Raw genomic sequence first — 17,389 nt, 5'->3', positions numbered from 1 at the left:
ACCTGGCTGGTAAGGCCTGGTGCATGAGGCACAGAGATTCTGAGAGAGATCAATTCCTCTATTGCCCCCGGGGGGGGGTGGTGGCCGAGGAGCGTCCAGTGTGGGATTGGGCACCAAGAGGATGGATGAGGAGGAGGATGGGTAAGGCTCAGTCATTCTGCTTATTTTCTTTGACACACTCTGTGCCCATTCCCTGCTCACCCTCTTAAGAAATCCATAGTGGGGCACCTGGGTGGTTCAGTCGGTTAAGCGTCCGACTTCGGCCCAGGTCATGATATCACGGTTTGTGAGTTCGAGTCCTGCATCCAGCTCTCTGCTGTCAGTACAGAGCCCGCTTCGGATCCTCTGTCTCCCGCCCCTTTTTCTCTATCCCTCCCGCCCTCTCTCAACACTAAATAAACATTTAAAAATAAAAAAGAGAAATCCATAGCATCGGGAAGGGGTCTAGACGAGTGTGTGGCTGGACCCAAGCGGACTGATCACTGTGTCTGAGAAAATACTCAAACCCCATGCTGTCATTGACATCGGGTCAGCAACACCCTTGCCATCTGCAAAGGCGAGCACATGGTCCTCATCAGCATGGGCCGTGCTGTTTGGTAGTGAGAGACTGCAAGGGCCAGCAGTTCCTCATGTTCATTTCCAAGTGGGGTGTCAGGGCTCGTCTTGTTTACTGGGTTTGGCTGTGTGCAAGCTGGATGTAATTAAAAAAAATTGATCAGGTTTGTGAAGCCTGGTAGAGTACTCAATCAACTGGCTGATTGATGAATTGATGGATAATGGGTACATCTAGTAAATGAACAAGGGCTGTGAGTTTGCTGGATGCAAGACAATGGGTCATCTGGCTTAGCTCTCCATTGAGGGACCGGCCAGCTTGACTTTGAGAATTCTGATGGCAGGCATGGGAGCTTGTCCAGAAATGGAATCGCCCTCAGGAGCTATTGGAAAGCCTGTATCTACATCCCCTTTTCTTTCATGCCTCATGTTCACTAGTGAGACGGAACTTCGTTTTTTCTCCCCTATTTTAAACACGCGCACACACACGGGCACACACAGAATCTCCCCAACAGCAGCCTTATCTGGATCTTCAAATACACTAAACTTAGCCTGCAGCAGGATGCATTTATACCAGGGTAAGGATTTTTTAATCAGATTTTTTTTTTTTTTTTTAATCCTAGAGGGTTGCAGTGCCAGTCTTTGCAAATCACTAAAAGTAAGGTGGCTACTTGTCTGGGTGAAGCGGGTAGGACAAGAGCTCACAGCTGGCAGAGGCTGACCTTCAAGGACTTGCTCCGGCCCTGATTCTAAGGCACACCCATGGCTGGTACTCTCCTTGACTGCCCTTTCTTAGACGGAGCTGGAGGCATTTGTCATCCTGTTGGTTCACCTGGGATTGTGCCTTCTGGATGCAGGCCTGAAGGCAGGAAGTGTGGGTATGTGCGCGAGGTCCTCTCGGGGGGAAATGTGGAGCTGATGAGTTTAGGGGTCTCCTGGTCCGAGGGTTCTAATAAACCTCCCCCAAACCCTTTACCCACATCCATCCCTGCTCGTATGAAAGGCACCGAGGAATTTTGCTTGCCTCTTGGTGCTGTTTATTGCTGCAGTAACCTTGTACCGTATACTGGCTCCTCCCCCTCTCCTTCTGTCCCTTTACCACCAGGGCAACAAATTACACGTTCTGTCACCAAATGTATATGTTCTGGTTTTGCCATACATGGTATTTGGGGCTCTGATTTAGCTGGCGGATGTGAAAAAAAAAAAATGACTAAAGCTTCTGAATAACAGTGCACTGCCAGTGCCCACGTTAAAAGCCCAGAAACAAAGAGGGAGAGGTTTACCAGGCATCCAAACCCTCATTACAGCTACTTCCTCATTAGTGAGGTCATTTTGGCTGGAGAGGGGGCTGTAGGTTGAGGGAGGTTGGAGATTCTGTATCTGGAGAATTGTGTGACTGTCTGCTTTAGGTGCCTTTGGCCCGGAGGTCCCCCACCCTCTACCCCTCCCTGTTCTATAGAAAAGGCTGGGCCGGGCTTGGAGTCGCTAATTAATCTCTTCCTGCTTGAGCCCTGGAGCTCAGCCTCATAGCTCTGACTCCAAGGACCTGTGGCCTGCCGTCAATGCCTTCTCCTCCCCCCCCCCCCCGCCCCCAACTGCTTCCATATCTCAGGACTTCTGGGGCCAGCCTAGAGAACTTGCCCTGAGATTGTTCCCAGCCTCTCAGCAATCCAGGTGGCGTTCCTTGGCATTTTTATCTCCCTCCCTCCACCCCTGCACGCACACATTTTTCAAATGCCAGTTCTGATGCTAAAGGAGGTCGTGAGGTTTCGGGTCGGCTCAGGGGGTAGCTCAGTCCAACTGCAATCTGTCCGCTACTCAGTGACCTCTGGGGTGAGGCTGGAAGGTGGTTATTCATGCAGGACGCAGGCATGGCTAGCTGCCTGGCCTCGGGCTTTGGGGAAGAAATCCTGCAATCACACTGGCTCAGCAGCTGCCTCTCTTCTGAAGAGCCGAGGCTCCTGTAATTTTCAGGGATCAAAGTGAAATCTGACAGCAGAGGCTACCCGTGTTCAGAGATGAGCTGCCCCAAGGTCTATGCTGCTAGGGGCTTGCTGGGAGCCCCAGAGGTACCTGCTCTGTCCGGAGAGAAGAGATCTCTCGCCCTGCACCCTCTGGGGCTCTTTCTTCCCTCTTCTTCACCCCCAGCCCTGCCTCCGATTGGATGATTCTGTAGAAAACACTTAGGAAGGAGAGCAGTAACTCCCCCTCTGCCTAGCATCTTGCATAGTTACAGGGGAAGCCATTTCTTCAGGGTGTGAATGTGTGATGTTCCCCAGTGCCGGTCATTTGGGAACGGACCATGGTGCCAGGAAACTGCAGCCAGCTCAGCCTGAGGCCTTGGCGTAGCTGAGCGAAGCAGCTGAAGGTGGTTGAAAATGCTATTAGCAGGCAGCCTTTGTCCAAGTGAGAAAATATACAGTGATTAAGAACCAAACTGCAGAAGGTACATTCCAGAGACACCAAAGCTTTGCGTACAAAGTGCTTTTCACCTTCGAGACATTTGGCAAAGTTAATCCAATAGAATTAGAATCCTTCAATGTGATGGACTAGGTTCGCAAACATCCACCCTCCACCCTGACTAATCATTTCAGCTCTGTGGCCATCTTGATGGCTAGAAGTCTGGAAGAAGGTGGTCATGAAATCTTTTGTTTCTAAAAGGAAACGCACAAGAGGAATGGCGCCCTTTTGTGCAGTGCTTTAAGGAAAATCAACATGCTGTTCGACATGCTGTGGCTCTGTGCATCGCACTTCCAGATATTAATCAACAAAACATGCACGATCCGGGTTACCAAGAGCTTTTGCCGCTTACTTACCTGGGCGACTGAGGCTAAACTCTTTGGCTGGGAAGAGGGCTGTGGCTCAGAGAGTAGCCCTGGGGGTCAGGTGGCATATTGGGGGGTAGCAGAGCCAAGCACTGGGGACTCGGGCAGGACCCTTTCCAATGCTAATGGAGTACGGACATCTGAGCTGCTGCTGAGACTCTCAAGCTGATTTGCCCAGATGACCTAAGACCAAAGTTACAGATCTCAAATCCCCTAAGCCTAAATCCACGTTACTATGGGGATAGAAATCAACTGTGGTTGCCTCTGGAGGAGAAGGATGGAATTGATTGGAAAGGGGCGTGAGGGAACTTTCCAGGGTCATGGGGTGTAGGTTATACTGGTGCATACCGTTGTTAAATTCATTGAACCTCACATTTCAGATCTGTTCATTTTGCTATATGTAATTACACCTCAAAAGGAAACAGAAAGATTAGGGAAAAAATCCAGCTATCACATCTCTGCTTTGAAATTTCCCACTCCTTACTCCTTTCCAGTTGCTAGCCCTGTGACTTTGCCTTTGGGCTCAATCCAGTTCTCCCCACTCCCGGGTAGGAGAAACCTGGGTTCCTCTGCTAGAGAAACTAGAACTTGCAATAGAACCAATGTGGAACACTGTTTCTCGTCCAGTGATCCAGATTGATCACTTTGTTGTGACGCAGGCATTTTTCATCCTTGCTAATGAAAAGAGTGTTGATTGGGGCTCACCCAATGACCACAGTAGCCCTCTGTGGGAGGCTCCAGAGCTGTCCTCTCAAGGAGCCTGAAGGTCAGCCGTGCGTAGATGATGCTCAGGTTCATAAATGATGAGTGTGTGCAATCATAGGCCTGGGCGGCCTTGCTGAGGAGAGCAGTCAGGAGCCTAAGAGCCAGGTGGGAAGGTAAGGGTCCGGGCTTGGGTTCGACGGGAGGGGAGAAGTCAAGAACCTGCCTGACTTCATCAGGTGACTCCCCTGGAGGCTGGCGCCCCTGGTGCCCCTTCTCCAACTGAGCAAAGCAAAAGGCATGATTTCAAAAGGGCATATGGGAATCCTGTAACATCTCCTTTCTCAGTGCTATTTCAGACTGGGGAGAGAGTGCCACTTGCTTGGGGGTAGTTTAGGGGTCTTAGAAGCTGGCATAGGATGGCAGCAGAATCCATATTCAATACAGAAGAGTTTCAAAAAGCTTTCCAACACTTCATCTCTCATCTCATCAACTGGCCCTCTGTTGAACTTCCTGGCAAGGGGAGCGGGGGCGGGGGCAGATGAAAGGGAAAAACCTGGTCTTGGGACTAGCCAAAGATCACACACTGCTAATCCGCAGCAGGGCTAGGCGGGAGCCGCACAGGCAGAGAGGGTGCTGCTGGCTTCCTCACTCTTCAGTCATGGGGGGCGGGTGCCTGTGGCAAGATCCATTCCCAGAGTCTGTATGGCGCCTGGGCCCTTGCAGAGCTTTCTGATCCCTCTCAGGAGCTGAACGGCATTTTATTTGGCTTTAAAATATTCGATTTGACTCTTAAGAATAAGATACCACAAACATAAAACAACGCTGAAGTTAAAAAAAAAAAAATGAAGAACTAGGGGAAAATGGAATGACTAATAAAAAGTTCACTGGCTAGAGAATTAATATCCATTCGTGTACATTTAAACCTGTTACAGAATAAGGTAAAAAATACGATCATAGTAAAAATAATGGATTCTTTTGAAACAGCTCACTAACTTATGTACAGCGGTATAAACGACCAGATTTTTGCCATGTAGACGGTGGGTCTATGCAATCTACCGGTAGTCCTGTCTTCTGAAAGCGATTCCTAGAAAATGTCACTGGGGCCGTTAGCAGGTTCAGACACCTTAACTCTAGCCTAGTGCTTTTTATTTTCTTAATTTTTTTTTTTTTTTTAATTTAGAAAAGGTGAGTTGCCAACGTTTCCAACTGCACTAAGAAAGGACCAACCTATTCCCCAATCTCCCAGGGGCATTCTCTTTGAATTTCTAATTCCTGCCCTATGGAGTGGCATCAATATCCCAGGTACCTTCTCTTCCTAAGTGCCTTCCTCTTCAACTAGCCCGGACCTCGATGGTGACCCCATTCCCGGGGGTACAGGTTAGCTGCCGAGGACAGTGACAGCCACCAGTGGACTGCACATTGAACAACGATTGTGTGCCAAACACACTAGGCATTTTATAGACACTTGTGCTAATGTCCACACCATCCTGGCCAGTTATGCATTACTTTAAAGTCTTAGGACGTCTTAGGTTAAAGTCTTAGGATATATCATCTCGGCATCGATGAAGAAACAGGCTCAAACAGAGCTTGAGTTCCTTGCCTGAGGGCATCGGCTAGTCAGTAGTAGAGCTAAGTGGGGTGGCCTTCATGAGCCATACGCTTTCTACTTGGTATGTGGCCATCCCTCTCAAGGAAGGAGGCAGATGGAAAGGCTCAGAGACGAACGGCTGGCTCCTCCATGCCCACCCACATTAGGCAATCTCTTTGGGCACCCCAGGGAGATTTCCTCAACCTCACCGAGAAAGAAGCTTCCTCTCCTGGAGGTGCTTGAGACCCATCTCAAGCATTTCTGTTCTGCCGGAGGTTCTTCCCCTCATCACATCTGGGACTCCTGAGAAAGAAGACGCCACCTTCTGGCTGGCAAGCTTGGCAAAGTGAGACTGGCTAAGTGCACTGAGCTGGGGCACTTATCACCACTGCCTGGTGCACATGGCTTTAGAGTGCACCTGCGGGACAGGCCGGCTGAAGCCACTACTGCTGTTTCTGCTCTTATGTTATTGGTGTCGATGCTTCTGGGGCCTCCATAGCACCTGTCCCAGGGAAGAGAGAAGCAGGTATGGTGTTTACCTTTCTCAGGAGGGGGCAGGCAGAGCTGCCTTACTCCAATTAGAACCAATGCCAATTAGAACCCAGTCCCTAAATCAGGGTGTCCCAGCCAGGCTGGGGAAGCCCTCTGTGGGTGGTGTTCCTGGCCCTCTGACTCTGGCCTCCCATCATGCTCATCACTTATGGGACTCTTTGCAAGGGTTAGCCTCTGCCTGTTAATTTTGGTGGGTGGTGGAGACCCTCCCGCATGGTCCCCCAGCTGTGCAGGGACAAATCTGGAACCAGACAGGCATGCCAGGAGTGACAAGGGGATAGCATCTGTGCCCTACTCTGGTGGCACGATGCCCAGATTCCCCAGCTTCCTTTCCAGGCTGTGCATTTCCACTTTCCCCGTGCTCTTCCTGTGCAGGGGAAATGTCCCCCTTTTCATATCGGACCTCTTAGCTCTCCTTCCTCCGGTTCTGACTGAATAACTCTGGCGCTCTTTCTATACTCCACATGCAGGGAAGATCTCGGCGGATTCTCGAGTGGAGTGGAGGTGGGCATTCCGCTCGTAAGTCCCTTGGCAGTATGCCTTCCTGCAGCCCCTGCGATGCCCTCCTCTTCCCCGGTTCCTCCACCTCCTCCCCAAATGTACTTTGGGATCTTAGCTCTGGTTCGCTCCAAGTTAGGCAAAGGTCAAAAGACTCAAGGAAACAGGGACATGGCTGTGTTGCTATTGGGCAGCAACTTGATGTTTTTTCCAAGTTGGACGTTCAAGTGACCCTTGACTCTCTAGGGGAGAGAGCCACTGAAGTTTCATGGAAGAGACAGCAGGAGGAATCATTTGCTTGGCAGTGTGGGACTCTTCCTGCAGAACCACGGGGACTCTAACTCCACTCCCCAAGGGCACCTCTCACCTCCTACAAACATGTTCACCCAAAACTCATCCATAGGTTGGGGTCCTTGGTTCAGCCAGCTGCCAAAGCAGGGCCTAGAAGGCACAGGTCATCATCGTGAGGACTGCCCCCCCCCCCAACCGGGCCCAAAGCACAATCTTTCCATAAATGTCCACGTCCATTTGGACACAAATGCCAAGGCAGGCTTAGTTCTCGTTCCTCTCTTCCACCAGAAATGCGCTTCAGTGGGTATTCACCACACATGTATTTCTAACCTGAAAAAGTGCAGCAGGGAATGGGCCAAGCGGCATTTTCAAGGAATCTCTAGATAGAAACTTGGGTCACTGAAAGTCCCATCCACTGAGAACCTTCTTCCTTCCCTACAGACCCTTTTTACAGGTTGTCACGATGCTATTGGTGCCCGTGGGACAGAGGACAGGCGGTTGCCCTGCCTTCTCCCCTGATGGCCTAGTAGGTAGACATGAGAGATTCTCCATGTTTCCGCAAGACTTGGCCCTGGGCCACAGAGGAAGAATTATGGAAGCTGTAACCGGGAGATGAAGCCTAAGGCTGCTGCTGTTGGATTTCAAAGCATCTTCAAAGGTAGTGAGCGTTTCTGTCCTGTTCTGCTAGGGGTCCAGGAGAAGTGCGTTACAGGGTCAGTACCTAAAGACATTATCTGCACATCACCTCTGAGACAAGGGACTTCTCTTCGCATCATTTCTGGACCCCTGGCTCCTGGTCTCTTAGGAAGAAAAAAACCATGGGTGCAAAAAAAAAAAAAAAAGGGCAGAAACGTGGGGACACCAAAAACTAGGCGCTGCTGACTGTTCCTGGGACGAGGGTGTGGGAACAAGAGTGATAGGCAGAGACAAGGCCACAGACAAACAGATCATCTCTTCTGGATTTTGGAGCACCTTCTGTGCAGAAGGATCCCCCAAAAAGTTAGAGAGTGCGGACGCCGGGATCACTCACCCACTGCTGGAAGGAAGCCACCTCGGGGGTGAAGTGCAGCGGCCATTCTGACTCTGCGCCAGCAGCACTAGGCAATTGTGTTTTTAGGAAGGGAAGTGAAGAATAACTTATCCAGCTGAAACCATGAACACCTGTGGCTTTAGGGGTGCCCCTGCCCAGACATGCACACAGCTGCGGGAGCATGCGATCCGCGCGCCAAGGCACATGCGAGTCTGCAGCGTATGTTACTTGCGCACCATACGCTGAACACAGAGGCGCGGGTCAGGCAGGCAGCGCGTGCACCTGTGTGGACAGCTGTGCCCACGTTCACGTGCATGTTCACACCACAGGCACGTACACAAGCATCTCAAGCAACCATGTGATCGGCTGCAGAGCTTTGTACGAGGCTCCGAAGGGGCCAATCTTGGACAAGCACTGCAAACTTGAGGCATTTACCTTCAGATACACATATAAAACCTGAATTCTCCCCAGGAAAAAGCCATGTGTGTCAGTGGAAATGGCCCCTCTGCTTCTGTTTCTGCCAGTCCTACAAGCAGAAGCGTGGACCCCGGGGGTCTGGTTGAGGAGGGATTTCAAAGCATCCCCTGACACTTGCTTCTGACTCCTCCCACAACCCCACTCTGTAGTTTGTGGCCACAAAATACAAGCTTTGGTTTATCCGGCAGGGGGAGCAACCAGACTTGGGGAGGTCATACTGCTCAGGGCGGCTCCAGGCAGGCAGACAGCAGAGAGGTGAGGGTTTCTGGGAATGAGGCTTCCTTCTCGGGGAGCGCTACATGTGGGCGGGGGGCGTGGGGGGGCTGGATTTCACGCTCTGCTCATGGGGAGAACTACTCCTCATCTGTGGCTGGAAGCAGAAGGTGTCTCAGACTTGTGCACCTCAGTAGAGGGGTGCACATGCCAGATCCTGACAACGTATGCGATATTTTCCAGGTGGCTGTCCCTACCGCCAGCACCATACAGCTCCCACAGCCCCCAGGGAGGTGCTTAGGGGCCCACAGGGCAGAAGCTGACCTGTCAGTCGCCTTGGTCCCTCCATTCCCAGCGAAAACATTGGCTCTGGACTTTAAAAATAAGCCAGTAGTAATAGCTACCATATCGAGTCATTCTAATGAGCTGGTCACTGTAATAACTAGATGTGCTTTGGACACACTGTCACATATGAGATACACACATACCTGTCCCCGACTGCAAATGAACATAATGATACCTACCTTGGAGAATATTGTTGGAAATTAAGTAAGGTAATAAAAGCTCAGCATGCGGGGGGGGGGGGGGACAAAGAACAACATAATAATGAAAATAATAATACAAACGGTTCTACTTGAGCACGTATACTGCACTCGGCTAAGCACTCTGCTAAGTGTATTTTTTCCCCACTTAATCGTTTCTTTTTGTCTCCCTTTTACAGATGAGGAAACCAAGGCTTAGAGAAGCTGCTAATTGGTAGAGCTGGAGTAGAACCAAAGTCCCTCACTGACCAAGCTCAGCATGGTGTGGACGCCCAGAGTACGTGAGCCCCCAAGAAATGGCATCGACTACCCTTGTGCCTTCATTTAGTCCCAGCATCCACCCTGTATGGTGGGTACGGCTGTGTTATACCCATCGGGCAAGCAAGGAGCTTCCCTGGGGTCTTATGCCAACATCAGGTGGACCGACAGGATCCAGCCAAGGCTGTCCATCTCGAACCCAGTCCACTTTTGTGCATTCTTCTGGGCACCGAAGGGACCTTGTTCTTGGGGCCAAACGAGCAGGTTGTCTTCAATAGGGGATGAGAGGGTAGCTGGGGGAAATGTCACTGCCAAGTTCCAACAACATTTGACCCTAGGTGGTTGGTGCTGCTCAGGCACGCCCCAAATGTGACCACCTGGCTGCCGGTGGGTGGGGAGCAGTCTAGACAGCTCCTGGCAGTGAGCCATGAGGAGCCTCCCAGAGTGCAGTCCCCATGGGGGCAAGGTGCACCTCACTGTGCATTTAGTTTTTCACGCAGTCCTGGGGAGTGTGGATAGGAAGAGGACCCTGACACTAAAGCTGAGCAAAGATGCTGAAGGGCAGGTGGGGGACCCCAGCGGCCACCTCCCCACTACTCCTTCGTGGTGATCCTTCCCATTACATCCTACAGGTCTAGAAACAATTTAAGAAAAACTATCATTGAGACCTAGCAAATGACAGGCTTTGGAGCTGTGTCATTACCAAGGAAACCGCCATCAAGTACGTGATCGCTGGGATGCGATCACTCAACACACACTAATGGTGGACTCTTTTTACATATTTAGAATAATGGATGCTCTGGAACCTTCTAGCATCATCCAGGACAGAAAATCCACCAGAATTTCCCTTCTACTTTCGCTATAGGTTGGACTGAGTTTTATATCGGCTGCTCTATCTCTACTTTCCAACTTAATCTGTTGTGATGTAAAGGCCAGGTCCTCTATCCATGCCTGATGGTCTGTCTTTTCCCATTAGGCGTGGGGGTTCAGATGTACCCTGTTCTTGGTGCAAACGAGAAAGGCCAGGATCATGGCATGGAAACGTTCTCCAACCCTGTGAAAAAGCATGGATGCCTTCTGAATCCCCATACCTTTCTCTCCCCACCCCTTATAGCCAGGCACTGATGGTGCCTGCTAGAGTTTTAAAGGTCTGTCGGAGGGAACACAGTACCAATCAACTGTAACTGGGTTTTCTTTAGCTTAAAAAAAAAAAAGTCTTATTAAAACTTTGCTGAGTTTATGGGGATCGCCATGTTTAATGAGAGGCCTCGAAGAATTTGAAAGCAAGAGATGAGGAGAGGAAAAAAGCCATAAGCTGTAATCACCATAATTATACAATCCCATGATGAGTTGGAAGCAGCCCCGGTGAAGCCTGAGAGAAGAGGGAGTGTCATCCTCGATCGTGCTGGTCTTCGGGACATCTGGGAGGAATGTGACACGAGAGCCCTTCCCTCCCCTGAGTTGGGCTGAAGATGAGTCCTCGAGGCAGAGCCCAGGAGGAGGGGGCCTCTGGAGGGCAGTTTCTGCTCGGTCTAAGGCCTCTGGGGGGTATGTTCTGCTCCTGGCCAGGCGGAGATAGAGTTGGTGCCAGCCGCCCACCTGGAGTCTGTAACTGGCATTGTGGGAAGGGGCAACTGGCGTCCTCATCTTTCCTGCTTTCAAAAATCCACCCTTCCTGGATGGGAATGATGACAGGCCCAGCTTTCTCCGACTCAGAGCCAGGGTGCCCCGCGCACATGCCCACTCCGGCTGTGCTCAGCCTGATGGCACTACAGCCGCTCAGCTGCCCTGTGCCAGCGGGCGCCTGTGTCCTCTGCTCGCTGACCTCCTTTCAGGCATTGGGGGGAGAGAGCCCTGTTGCCAGAGCTCAGCTGCAGCAGCAGCAATTGGCTTAAAAAAAAAAAAAAAAAAAAAAAAGAAAGAGAAAACCAACAACAACAAAAGGCAAGGATGACACGTGAAGGGCAGTAATTCCGCTACTTGACAGTTTCCCCTGCTTCGCCTGTGTCATCATCTGGCTTTTTCTCCCCCGAGGCAGAGGCTCACCTGACTCTTCCATCCCTCTCTCCCAATCTCAGCCAACTCCCTTCATAGGATCCCCTCTCCTTTTCTAAGGCTCGTTTATAACCCATAGAATAAAATGGCAGTAGGATCCATGTAACAAATGTCTAATGCATCAGAGGATTCCAGCTACAAGAGATGATAGAATCCAGTGCAGAAGCCTACTCTACAAGACCCTGGGCCGTTCAGCTTCTGAGCGTTTCCAGGGAGCTCAGTGATCCTCCAGGGGATGTGTCCCGTTGTTGGGAAGTTGCTACTGTTAGTCTCCAGTAGGCTGGCCCTCCCTGTATCTTCTACCCGTTTGTTCTAGCTTTGTCTGGAACAGAAAGGTCTGCTTACTGTGGGAGGCAAACACAAATACATCTCGCGATGGTTATCTAGTCTCCTGAGGGACTAGACCTCTTTATCCTACCTGACATACCTTCCCCAGTTATTCTCTACCGAATTTTCTCAAGATTGTTCAAGTTCCTGATAAAATGTGGGGGCTTAGAACCAAGACTCCATACAGTCTAGAGCAACATGAAAATCAGTGAGACACTTTTTTTAGTCCTTTCACTTTAGTTATTACAGCCTAGAGTAGCTTTTCTTTTCAAAAAGGCAATCGTGTCTTGCTTTTGCTTATATTAAGCTTATAGCTAACTACAACCCCAGATTTTTTTTTTACTTGAATTACAGCAAAGTCTACAAATGTCATTCCGTAGTTATGAGACAGAATGATTTTTAACCTAAATTTTATCTGATTCAATTGTTTTTGACCCATCATCCCACCTGAAGGAGATACTTTTTGAAGGTAATTCCATTACCTCCCAAACGAACAACACCTCGTAGGCTGGGATCTCTGAACATGACTGACGTGTTTTTCTCTTCATCTGAGTCATCAAAAAGGATGTTGATAGGACAGGGCCATGTGGCCTACAACCAGAAACTGCCTTTCTGGTTGACACAGATCTATAGAACTCACCCTCTTACCAGCCACTAAAATGCCACGAAGGTACTTGCTTTGCCTAATTATGGGCAAACACAGAGAGAGTGCAGGTGGAGGCGGGGAGGGGCAGGAATGGATATTGTTTTCAACCTTACTGCATTACCAGCAGGTCACGAATAGATACTCTCTGGAGCAGGGGGTGTAGTTACGATAATCATCCTTCCGCAACCAGCCCGGCTGACAAGGGCAATGTGGAAAGTTCCTGCTGAATATTACGCCAGTGAGAACCATTTCTGCTGGGGGGGGCTGTGGTGCTCAGGTCGAAGGGATTTGGCCGTGATTAGGAAGAGTGCACGGATCACTACCAGCTGGTAGGGGTGGTCACACACTCCCAACCCTGCCTCGCCTTCCCGTCTGTGGGGGAGCCACCGAAGGCTCCTTCTCTCACTGGCCTTCAGGTGACATGGCCAAAGTGAAAATTCCCCTGCTCTGAGCCCTCCTCAGCCCCCCATGCGGTGTCCCACTTAGCTTTCTGCTTCATAGCAACATTTCACAGAGTGTTCCTGTGTAAAGTTTTACATCCCGCACCCTGTGCTCCTATGGAAGGGTTTCTATCCTGCCCTCCTTCCGCAATGCTGAGATTCCCAAACTTGACTTGAACCAAGGGTACTCACTTGCCGCTTGCTGTACAAAAGGGGAGACAGAGGAGCTCATTTTGGGGGAACGCTGTGGCGGTCTTACTTCTTTGCCTTCAAGGTCCTTAGACCTAGAGCTCTCTGACGTCTACTGTTCCAGCCTGGACACAGACACCCTTGGGTCTCTTCTCCCTGACCTTGACAGCTTTGTCCCCTCTCTAGGTTCCTGCTATTCCAAAGCCCAACACCTGGGGGTTTCTCTCTTTGCCCCCCTTGGCCCCCTGGCAGGACCGAGGTGGATTCCACCCTTTGAAGAAGTGGGTGTCCTGTCCCGCTGAGTGGTCTTCCCTCCCCACTGATCATCCCACTGTGGTCGCCTTCACCCCCTGCCTTCTCACTGGACAGATGGGAGCCCACGGCTGTTCCCATGTGGCTGCCGGGGGGGGGGGCAGGTGCCAAAAGTCTGACTGTGTAAGTGACAAGGAACAGGCTGAAATCCCACAACCGCATCAGCTGCTTTTAAAGTGAGAGCTCCTTCTAGAAGGCCGTCTTTCCTGAGTGGGGGTTGAGAGGAAGGCTCTGCTATGGCAAAGGGCTGCAGGTCACTTCCCGAAATAGATTCCCGCCTGGCACACGCAGACACAGTTTGCCCCCAGCCTGCCTTGCGGGAGACTGGCAGGGTATGCGATTTGGATCTGAATCAGTGGCTGTAAACACACAGCTGTGCCTTTCTGCCTCAGAGGAGTTTGATTTTCACTTGACTGCTCGGCGCACTGGGGTCTGGAGAAGGCAAAAGAGGGCCTGGGTGGTGGGGAGGGAGGGCTGGCGAGAGGAGGCGGGAGAAGCTTTGCAGAGCACGTGCCCCATGCGTGGGGAGGCTGAGTCACGGCTGGGTTTTCTCTCCGAGGGGACACTCTGTGGGGGAGGGGTTTGGGGCTGCTTTGGGCTGACAGGTGGAACCATCAGCTGCAACAGCTGGGGGTTCCTCCTTCCGAGTCAGTGGCAGGGTGTAGGGCTCAGTTTCTCCAAACTGACAACGTCCGACTCTTTTTGGTGAATAAAAATCTTACTTCCCCGGAGTCTCAGAAGACCCAAGCCCATCTCCTGCCACGGGGAGTCACCTCTAGCCCTTTTCCTTTTCTGCACCCCGGCAGCCAAGCTGATTCGGTTGTTGTCTTACAGTTTCTAATGGACTTTGATATTTGCATTTCAAGCTACAATACTGTAATAATAAATATGCTTTCTGAAGCTTTACTTGGAGCCAGGACGGAAAGAGGGGCGGAGGAGGCTTAATGACCACTGCCTATAACCAGTATAGCCTGGACTCTCAGAACCTCCTTTTGGTCACCTCTAAGAGAGGACAGAGAGCAGCAGGATGACGCTGAGGTCCCCGGATGCCCACACTGCCTTCTTTCCCATGCCCCACAGTGCATGGGGTGATGCCGCAGCACCCACATGGGAGCACACCCCCTGCCCGGCTGACCTCACCCCCCACCTCCCGCACACACCCAGCTGGGCATCCTTCCAGAAGGGCAGGGACTCCAGAGCTGGCAGGGGTGACCCGCATGTGTTGCCCACCCTATTTCTGGTGACCCCTCCCTTCCTGCTCTCCAGGGGTCACACTGTGTGAGTGAGCCCTGGGGACTGGAGCAGGCCTATGACTTAGATAGCCGGTGGCACCCTTAGTTCTGCTAGTGCTTTATCCTCACATCCTTGCCCAGGGCTTTTAAGTCCAGATCCAACTCCATGCTCTCCATGGTTTCTGTCCCGGTCTCCAAGGCTCGCAGCCACTTTCCAAGCAGGAAGGCGACTCTTTGCTCATTCTGAGAGATGATGAGCACAATTCAGGAATCCTAGCCTAGAAAGAAGCACAGACCTATGGGCACTCCCCGCTGGAGCAGGCTGTAGAGATTATTTAGTCCAAGCTGTTGTACGTAGGAGGAAACCAGGGCTCAGAGAGGGCTGACCACTTGCCTGAGGCTGCACAGCTAGCATGCTGAAGCTAGGAGCAGGGGCCGCTGCATGGGGGCTGCTGACGAGTTCCACCCGGTCCCGGAAGTCCTCACTGCTCAAGAGGGGCAGGTTTTTACGCTTTCCTTCCCAAATGCCACTATGCAAGTCCCCCTCCACGTCTAGGCGGGCTGCGGTTTCACTACAGCTGGGCCTCGGGGCACTGGCGTAGGAGAGGCGAGCGCAACAGTCTAACCCGGTGGTCCCAAAGGGGCTCAAGGACTGTTTGCAATCCAAACCAACCCCATGTAATGATTTTTAACCGGTAGTCCTTTGCTGGAGGCCCAAAAGGGTTTTTTTTTGTTTGTTTGTTTGTTTTTTTTTTTTTTTGACTAAGGTCGAAGCCCTTCGAGGGGCTCTGCTGAATCTAGGTATTTGAGAACTCATTCCACCACATGGGAGGCTTTTTCCCCTGATACACTGCGGAGGCATTGGGTGGGGGGAACAGCCTCCTGGGGAGGGAGCTGACCCCCGCTCTGTTCCTGGAGCACCCTGGTTGTCTGCCGGCTGCCTTGCCTGCCAGGAGCCTCAGTCTTCCACTTCCTGATCGGGCCTGGAGCTGGGTGGGGGTTCTTCCTGCAGAGCTGCCTGTGAAGGAGCGGAGGTGGGCTGCTGACTTTTCCCCTCTCATTAGCTTTTCTTTTGGCCAGGGAGGGAGGAAAGGCAGAGGGAGGGAGGGGAGAGGGGGGGCGGGCGACAGCTGGCTCCCAGGGCTTCCGGGTCTCTGACTTTCCGGCTGCATTCCTTGGCAGGCAGGCGGGAGGGAAACGCCTGTTTGGAGATGCCAGGCTCCCTCAGCTGCGGGGCCTGTGGCTTCAACTCCAAGGAGCACCTTGACAAAGCTCCACGGCCATGTTGTCTCAGGCGGGTGGACCCCTGGTCCTCAACTCCTCTCTCCTCTGTGGCCTCCAGTGCTTGCTCGGGCACCTGCAACCCCATTTCCCAGCTTTGGAGCCTGAGGCTACAGCCGAGGGAGCTGCGGCTTAGGTGAAAGCCTCAAGGGAGGCTGATGCCAGTGTCACTCGGGCTGCCATTTCCCCTGCCTCGAGTGCATCACCCCCCTGTGGCCTCTTCCATGGGACGGTACGAAAGAAGAGGACCTTCTCTAGCTTCCCCTCCCCAGGCTGGAGTGCTCGCCAGGTGGCTTCGGCCACCACCCAGAGAGGGACAATCAGATGGCTGCTGCTGAGCGTTTGGCCAAAGGCGCGTTTGCATCTTCACACCCTCCTCCTATGCATCCCGGGGCCTGTGTGTCAGAGTCAGCCTAGCGGTAGGGCCTGAGGGGATGAGCGAGCCTAAGAGAGAGCAAGAGGACAGCGGGACTTTCAGCTCTGGCCACCCTCCCACCCTCCATGTTGTCTGTCAACAGCAAAACCAGGAGGACGGCGGAGAATGGCAGGAGGCCGGGCACTGGCATCTCTCTCCACAGAGAAGCCCCTGCTCCACCAGTGGGCAACACAACAGGGCTCCCGCCAAGGACTGTGAGGAGGAGAGGGAAGGTGATGGAGAGACGGCCCACGATGATGCCAGATGCTTCCTACTGCATATTTTACAGCCGTTGTGAAAGGGAGCTTCCCAGTGCATAGGACTAGGGGAGATAGGCTCTGAATCCGTGTGTGGGCTGCCCCCTTGTGAGGCGGCCATGTGTTATAGTTCTCCAGCTGGGGCTCCTCGGATCAGACCCACCATGTACAGCGGTGTGGGTCATTCACTACACAAGGGCAGCTGAAGGTCGAGTAGGGGCTGAACTCCAGCCTGCGCTGTGCTTGTCCAGCTGGGCATCTGTGGGGCTTGGGCCCATCAGAGGAGTCCTGTTTTCTGTTTTGAATGAAGGTATAACATGGGCTAGTTGCACCATGCCATAGACTTTCAGCTATGTTTGGTCTTGAACCTGGGTCTTTCCCGTCAAATAAGCAGAGCTTTGTGAAGGCTCTGCGGCTCCAGTGAACCCAACTACGTGATGCTCGGCACAGCATATCCCCAGACATTGGCTTTGTATATTCAAGTTCTGGGTGACTCCGAGTGAATTTCCATTGGAAGGAGAAGCTCCCACAGCACTGCCTCTATTGGGATTGCAAGGTATCTGCACCCAAACTAGCATGGCCCCAGCAGCTTCCATGAACCACATTAAACTACTCCCCAGGATCTCCTGTAAAAGGGGCCGTGTCTGGCCTTTAACAGATAATCCCTCCACGTCATAATACATCTTAAGACTTGGAAGGAACAA

General features: G+C 51.9%; 1 protein-coding gene across 6 annotated transcripts in view; it reads right to left on the bottom strand.

Moving 5' to 3' along the window:
* Positions 1–17,389, bottom strand: part of RGS6 (regulator of G protein signaling 6) — a 606,443-nt gene that overhangs the window by 15,713 nt on the left and 573,341 nt on the right. For 2 of the 6 annotated variants that reach the window (XM_032593398.1, XM_032593397.1), the window contains one exon: positions 8,017–8,108. The exons of 3 other annotated variants lie outside the window; for them this stretch is intronic. In XM_032593398.1, coding sequence (XP_032449289.1) covers positions 8,034–8,108 — 75 coding nt within the window. In that variant the 3' untranslated portion in view covers positions 8,017–8,033. Of the gene's footprint in view, positions 1–8,016; positions 8,109–17,389 lie in introns of those variants that run through there. One more of the 6 variants, XM_030319471.1, reaches the window with a different exon arrangement.

The sequence above is a fragment of the Lynx canadensis genome, chromosome B3 (assembly GCF_007474595.2).
Source record: "Lynx canadensis isolate LIC74 chromosome B3, mLynCan4.pri.v2, whole genome shotgun sequence".
NCBI lineage: Eukaryota > Metazoa > Chordata > Mammalia > Carnivora > Felidae > Lynx > Lynx canadensis.
This window is presented reverse-complemented; position numbering and strand designations above follow the sequence as displayed.